Source organism: Cydia pomonella, chromosome 19 (genome assembly GCF_033807575.1).
Source record: "Cydia pomonella isolate Wapato2018A chromosome 19, ilCydPomo1, whole genome shotgun sequence".
In the NCBI taxonomy this organism is placed as follows: Eukaryota; Metazoa; Arthropoda; class Insecta; order Lepidoptera; family Tortricidae; genus Cydia; species Cydia pomonella.
In genome coordinates, this window is record NC_084721.1 from 10111354 (window position 1) to 10119642 (window position 8289).

Sequence of the window (8289 nt, forward strand, 5' to 3'; positions counted from 1 at the left end):
AGAAGAGCATATCTATATTTTTTTTTTTATTTAAAATTATTAGAAATCACATAGATTCTTACCTACTATTATAAAGCGTTTCCTTCAAAATTTCTAGTATGGACTTATGGAGTGTAGAATTAGAAGGAGTGAAATCTCTTATGGTAGAACTGTTGCAAAATTGTCCAGCTGTCAGCTATAAATAATAGTTCCAAAACTCTCAAGAGTAGCGCTAGAGTAGCTAAGAACCTAGCCGTTATTGGCGGAGTTAAGTGCACTGTCTATGATTTGATTTGTTTTTCAAGTATTCTAGGTATTGGAGCGCCACCTATTTCAGGTTTTATGATGACACTTTTTGGTACATGGAGATTCCATTCCTTACTTTCCTACCTTCCATAATTTCTAGGTCACTCACGTTCTAAACCTACCTCAAAACTTACATTTTCTATTTCCTCCTGTGGTACATACACAGTATGCTAAAAATTCTTTCTTTAGGCGCACTTGTATTTTGAGTAATGAATCTCTTAACGATATAAATATTTTTGCTTATAATTTGTCCGTGTTCAAGAACAAAGTTCGGCAAATTTCGTTTTCTAGAAATTGATAAATTAGTTCCAGTCATATTTTGCATTATTTTGTTGTTTTAGGTACTTGCGTGTAGTACACAACTAAATGGGTAATTTATAATTTCGAAATGTACATTTCTTTGTAATAGTTTTATTAGTAACTTAGGAAGCTTTAGGCCTATTTTTAGTTCATTTCTGTAAGACATATTTGTAAAAGGCTGTTTGTTTTCTAAATAAATAAATAAATAACATATCCATAAAATTCTTGTCAGATTAACCGGTTTAGAACAATAAAAACCTGTTTCTTCCTATTCCAGTGTCTCTAGCCGTTTACGCGGCACACGACGGCCGGCTAGCCGTCTCGTCGCACGTCGAATAAACCGGTTTATTTCGGTTACCATAAAGTTCTTAAAACGTTCGCGTTCTTATGAAAGTTCGGAGTAAAACCGAAATACACCGGTATTTTTTTTTAATACTAAAATATAAGTATCTAAACATAAAACTAAACTTAATCACTAAACCTAAATGTAGCTGAACTTAAATATAAACTAAGTATGTACAAAATAACTATGAAATAATGCAAAGATGCCCATCACGCTCGCTGCGTTGCCGCGTTGGATTGCGATGGATAGCCTTTGCATCAGGAAAAACCCGGAGCGGGGGTCAAGGCCTCTAATTAGGGTTGCCAACCTAAATGCACAGTTTTGCGGTACATTTGCGATCAATTTGCGGGACTTGGGTATACAATGCGGGACTCCTTCAGCCGGCCTAACTGGGAAATGGTATACCTATTTGCCGTCAACGTATCGAAAGGCATGAAAAATTCAACCAAGATAACTTTCTAAACATTTATAGCACACTAGCATACTATACATTTTATGACATAAACATTAAAGAAAATTGGTTAATATAGATCGGTTCAATCCCTGAAGACTTCAAATTAAAGTCACGCGCTGGTGCTACCTCCGTTTCATTGCTTATAATCTAGTCTAGCCAGAAAACGGGACAATCGGCGTCCCGCACGGACCTTTTGCGGGACGCATACTTTAGGGTTCCAGAAACGGGACGTCCCGCGTATTGCGGGACGGTTGGCAAACCCTACCTCTAATAGTGACATTTTAATGATGCATGCATTGTATTAAGAATTAATTTCCCTCAGTTTCAATAGGTTCGAAGTGCAGATCGGCGCCGCTCACAGGGCTGCTGATGAGGAAGACTCCGGGTTCGCAAGCCAATGGGAACCGAGCCCCGGCCGGACGTATCTTGAAGCGCGCCAACAAGCTAATGATCGCGACTTTGACCTGCAGCGAGCCAAGTCGGGGTGCTGATGAAAAAAAATCGTATATACTCGTAGTGCCAGTGTGCAATCGCTGCTAAAAAGTTGGGATTGGTATACCTACCTACGCTACGGCGCCAATATATTATTATAGTTATTCTAATATGTCACATAGCCAATATTCCAACCATTTTATGATTTCGCATTAATACATAATACAGTTTCAGTAGGAATTCACAGAATTTCTGTTCAGACGCTTTAATATGAAACACGCAACACAATATTATTGAAAAATTTGCTGGTTTTTTACTTCAGGCTTCAAAAATCTACCGGTGTAAGATTTAATCGTAATAATTTTACTGCCATTTGTCATAGTCATCTGTCAACAATGAGAGAAATTATTGGTTCTAGGTCTTTATTGGTGGAGGTATTGACGAATTGCTACGTTTTTTAATTAGCTACTATGTCAAAAAATAAGCTGAAGTTTTTTTGGGTCACCTACCCAAACAACGCTTCGGTCCTTCTCCAAATGGCAAGTATGTGTACTTCGGCCTCTTAGCTATTTCCTCCTCTGTAAACCGCTCAGGGTCAAATTTCTCAGGATTCGGATAATATGTAGGGTCCATATGTATAGTCTGATTGGGAACAATAATCTGAGTTCCTTTGGATATTTTTAAGGATTTCCCCAGGCTGGGGACAGTGATGGTGCAGTCGTTGGTGCATTCCCGGGACAACACCGGAACGGGACAGCACATGCGTAAAGTTTCTGCAATTAAGAGGCGTGTAAAGTACCTACCTTTAATTGGATCATTTGAGGCCCTTGGGGGCCGTTGGGGGTCTAAATTTCTTTCAATAAAATCTCCTGGGTACGTAACCTGACTACACACAAATATTTATTTTACCAGGGTAACTACTATACACATTTGTTTCCTACCTGACAGCACCATCTCTAAATACTTCAAATTGTCTATGTTGTCTATTGTGTATTCCCCTTTGACTTTGGATTTGAAATCAATTATTTCCTTACGAAGTCTGTCTTGAACTTCAGGATTCCATGCGAGCTGAAAATAGATGTTGGAATTCGAAACACATAAGGTCATGTGGGGTACCTACGAGAAACATAGTTTATTTTGCTCGGGGCAAGAGAAACCTATGAGGGAGTTAATTTAGATGGCGCCGTATAACTTCAAACATTTTACTAACTGTCGCTCCCAAACATGTTGCCAAAAAATGTACAACAAAACATAATATGGTACAGCGCCATCTCCAGGTATCAAACTTGGGGTAAGATTTACAACAAAACATAGTATGGTACAGCCCCATCTCCAGGTATCAAACGTGGGGTAAGATTTACAACAAAACATAGTACGGTACAGCGCCATCTCCAGGTATCAAACTTGGGGTAAGATTTTTTCTTAGATTTCACATCACAATCACATTACAATAAATGAAACTTTCATAAGTGGCTATTTATGTATTATGTACAGTCAGATGCAGAGAAACGTGACCCCCCCCTGCATAAAAATCAGTCTATGCAGGGGGGGGTCACGTTTCTCTGCATAGGACTGTACATAAATAGCCACTTATCAAACTCAAAAGACAATGCAATAACAAACGAACACTCGGCGAAAACTTTGAGTACAGTCGAGGCATAAAATATTCATCCACTCACAGCGAATAACGTGTTAACAACTGCGTTGCTGCCAGTCTCGTACTGGTCCAGCATGATTGTGTAGACGAGGCTGCTTATGTATTGGTCGGTGAACACTGGAATTGTATAAATAATAATAATAAATAATAATAAATATTATAGGACATTATTACACAAATTGACTAAGTCCCACAGTAAATGGTACATTACATTGCCTAATTTTATCGCATAAATAAATAAATAATAACCGTTTATTTCAGATCACTGATCCATACCGACTATTAGTATAAACTTAAAACTATGTTAATTAGGTACTAAGAGAAAAATAAAAATAAGAAAATATAACTAAAAACTAAGATGTGTGGAGAGGAGGGGCGCAGGTTGCCATACTCTATTTCGTTCTCCCAATTGCCACCTCCTCCCAAAACTTTATAACCGGGCAGTCGAGGCGCTCGGCCAACACCCTGAGAAGACTGTTGCTGCTGCCGCGCACCCGTCTCAGCATGGAGGCGATTCTTTTTCGCCTAATGGCAAAAAAGTCATCAACCATCTGCCATTATCGGACCAGACAAAAAGATCGGTGGACTGATACTAATAAATTGTAATTATTTAAGTATCTTTTTTCTCGACGGTCCAATGTCACCCTGATCTCGGTAAGAGCTCAATACTATACAATGTTGCCAACCACCTACCCCACGGTCGGGAACTACCAACATCGTAGTGGTCGGAAGCCTCGTCGTTGCTGACCGTGTAAGCCCCTGCCTTAAGGCGCAAGTAAATACTCTTCTGTTCCGCTTACCCTCCTCCGGATCGTTCTCCCTCATGGAAATTGCAACTTGGTACAGATCGTTTCTTTTGTCCCCAGTTGCCGCTCTTTCTTCAATCATTTTACGGGTAAGGTAGAGGAGTTGTTCTTCAGATGTTGGAGAAGAGAACCTTTGAAATAATATTTTTTTTTTACTATATTACATAACATATTCGTGTAGGTACTACTAATAAACATTTTGAAGATGCAGCTTAGATTTGGCCCTATTTAGTGATGGCCATGAGACAGCATTTATTACCTCATCTGGAAAAGGTAACTCAGCCTAGGCCAGGCGGTTTGCAGTGCGTCCTTCACATTGTCTTTTACGGTGGTCGCGAAGCAGACTTCTCTTGTTATCCGTGCGAAGAGGGAGTCGGGGTCCTCGAATGAGTTGTTTACAACGCCGCAGATCGCGTTTCCGAGTATGTCAGCCGTGAACTTCGTTCCTAGCTGCAATGCGCATAAATTACTTTCGAGTTTTTATTATTATTTTTAATTAGGTAGCATGGCTTTGTACCTAATAATTTTTAAACGGTTATTAAATGTACCACAAAGAAATATGTATGTATTACTTAGATTAGTATTTACTTGGCTAAGTCCTTGATGCTACTATGAGAGACAGTATCAGTCCCGTAATATGAAATGATGAGTGTGAAATTCAATCGTCTTAACTAGACGCACATTAGATAGTCAAGATTACTCTAATTTGCTTCAGAAGTCAGTGATGAAAAAAATAGTTTATAAAAAGTATTTAAATACAAATACTTCCTTGATATACTATTTCAAATGAAAAATAGTTTTCAAATTTGTATTTAAAATACTAAATACAAAATAGGTATTTTCAAAATGCTTTTTTAAAATACAAATAGGTACTTTGCGATAAAAAGTACTCTTAAATAGTGAATACCTAGTCTGAATTAAAAAGTTAGTATTGCTCGGAATTTACAAGTTGGAAAGGCTTTCTTTATTCTTTAAAAATAGTGTGTATATCAGTCCTCTAGAGTGCAAATTTTGTGTATCCTCATGTTTACCGGTTGAATGGACTTTTAAGTGATGGTTTTTAACGGTCAATTATTAAAAGCATTAATTTAGATTTGTAATGTTTTACAGCTAGTATATACCTCTCGTTGGTTGGTAAAAACGTCTCGTTTGTGTTTCACCAGGGCAGAAAAGTTTGTTTACCTCTCGTGCCTTGAAACCCTTGCAACGCTTAAGATTCCACATTTTTAATCTCTCGCTACGCTTGTGGTCATTTGCGGCGTTACTAAACAGATTCACCAGTTCCATGTTAAAATAATAAATAAATATTATAGGACATTATTACACAAATTGACTAAATCCCACAGTAATAAGCTCATTAAGGCTTGTGTTGTGGGTACTAGACAATGATATATATAAATATTTATAAATACTTAAATACATATACATAAGGTCAATATTTAAACGATAGATACAATAACAGCTTCGACAAGAAAACATAACTAAGTATGTAATAATAATATTAAGCAAACGCGGATCGGTCCGCGCGATCTCGCCATCTATTACATACACCCTAGAGGTTTTCAATAGTGGCTTATTGTGTTAAACCCTGTTTCAAAAAATTCATAGTGAATAAATAAACTAAAAAAAAAACAGAAAACACCCATGACTCAGGAACAAATATCTGTGTTCATCGTACAAATAAATGCCCTTACCAAGATTTGAACCCGGGACCATCGGCTTCATAGGCAGGGTCACTACCCACTAGGCCAGACCGGTCGCCATAAAAGAATGAGAGAGTTGCAAGGATTGTAACGTCAGAAGAGATTGTAACTCCTACTTACTTTACCTAATAAAAAGTATTTTGTATTTTGAAACTAGAAAATAGGTCCCAAAAACTATTTGAAATAAAATACAAAATAGTTTTCTTTAAAAGGTATTTAAATACAAAATAGGTATTTTGCATATTGTATTTGCATTTTAAATACAAGTATTTCAAATAAGTCACATCTCTGTCAGAAGTAAATCAGTGACAACATCCATCGAAGAGCAGCCCCCATCGAACGCAATGCTTGAGACATTGAGTAGCTATGTTCATCATGCATGCATCGTTTGGATGGTGAATAGTATCTATGTATAAGTAGGCAAGTAATAGCTACCTACTTTTTTTTTTTTAATTTCCCGCAAGAGAGTTTATAGAGTACAGCGTTAATATCAGTAAAGTACTGGCACATACATCTTTGACATCCAACGCAGCAGCTCCGCCATCGCAATTCTTCTCGACATACTTGGCCATCTCGTCCCCAACAGCCATCATGCGAGGCAAGTACCACTTGAGCTTGGCAATGGTGATCGCAGCTGTGGCGTGGCTGCGCACTGTCCTCCACTCCGCGTCACGCACGAAGAACGGGTTAGAGCCCGCAAGGAAATCGTATTTTCTGTCTATCTGTGAAATAAAAAGCATAGGTACTGATATATTTTATTTTTGATTCCATATACCTATTACTATTTTACTTTTTAAGAGGGAAGAATCTACTAATACCGAAATAGCGGTATTTTTTCTATGAAATTCCATTTCGGGATAAAACGTTTTCCATTAACTAAATCTTAACAAATCACTCTGATTTTGATGTCGATCGCTTCAATATATTCTAGGTTTATAGGATTCGCTTTAAAGAAAATAGTTTTGCAAATTTTGAAAAAAAGAAAACATACATATAAACCTAGTATTTCATTGTGTCAATAACATACTAAAAATCATTTTTTTTTCCCACACAATGTTATTAGAAGCGAAAAAAACGTTTTCTCTTTTTGTATGGACGATCTCGTGCTATACTTCTCTCTTAACAAAGCAAATTTTGAGTAGGTATAGGTATTGTACTTACGAAAAACCCATTAGTAGCGAAGTTAGAGAACTCTGTAATAAGAATCGTTTTCGCCAACTCCGGGTCCCTCACGAGCAGCCCCGGCGTGTGCAGCTTGAAGTAGCCCACGGCCGGCGCCCCGGGGAACTCACTGACAACCATGTGACCACGTTACGTTGTTTAAATTTAACAGTCACCGAGATACCTCCCAACTAGTTCTACTTCTTACTAATTGTATGTTACTTTTAATATGTATTTTTGTACAATAAAGAGTTTACTACTACTGCTAGGTAAACGTTGATTTTCATAACCCAGATACTAAAATGACCGTTTGAATAATTTTTGACACACTTTTTTTATCGCCAACTGTACTTTTATATCAACAGTCACTTACTTCTCATGTGACGATTCTAACAAACCCAAACTCAATTTCATCATAATATGGGATTGTCACCGATTTGCCAAACTTCAACTCAATCAATGGCATATAATTCATTTTACGTAGTAATTCAAGTTTAAAAAAAAGCTTGTAATTGTAAGAACTTACTTATACATTTCGTTGGCCACAGTCTTCACATGCTTTTCTTGAAACAAAATGGGTTTGTAATGTCCATAGAGCCAATGCCGTCCTGACGCCGTAGGCACTCCACGGATCTTCCAATAATTGAATGAGCTCACTATAAACTTGCAAAAGAGTAATATGATTCCAATACATGCTAATAATATCCACATTTCGGCCAGTAGGTATGAAGTGTTAAAAATGTAGATAAATGTTTTTTTATAGGAACAAGTAGTGCGTCGCGAGCGGCGCCAGCGCTGATACTGAACATTTCAAGTACATGATTGTAAAGTGTAACATAATAAAGATGGCTTAGACTTTATGGCTTTGTTACACAAATGAGATACGATTTTTTTTAGCCTTTATGCTATCTGCAACAAGAAATAATGCGACTTATTAGCAAAATGTTTGCACTCTTTATGCTTATCTTGAATTACTGTGCGATTTGTCATTTAACAGCTTTACAATTACAAGGAACCCAATAAGTAATGTATAACAAGTAAAAAAAAAACCGGGCGAGTGCGAGCCGAACTCCCCGTTCCGTAACTTTTAGTATTTGTTGTTATAGCGGCAACAGAAATACATCACCTGAGGTTTTCAACTGTCTAGC

At 37.4% G+C, this 8289-nt stretch overlaps 1 protein-coding gene across 1 annotated transcript; it reads right to left on the reverse strand.

Annotated features, from left to right (window-relative positions):
- Positions 1-1013: 1013 nt before the first annotated feature.
- LOC133528617 (probable cytochrome P450 6a13) lies at positions 1014-7451 on the reverse strand. Its single transcript, XM_061866062.1, has 8 exons — positions 7142-7451; positions 6493-6702; positions 4537-4727; positions 4272-4408; positions 3494-3588; positions 2756-2882; positions 2324-2587; positions 1014-1869 (listed from the first exon to the last, which is right to left on the reverse strand). The coding sequence occupies exons 1-8, from the start codon at positions 7280-7282 to the stop codon at positions 1691-1693; spliced, it is 1344 nt and encodes a 447-aa protein (XP_061722046.1). The 5' UTR covers positions 7283-7451; the 3' UTR covers positions 1014-1690.
- Between the last annotated feature and the right edge of the window lie 838 nt (positions 7452-8289).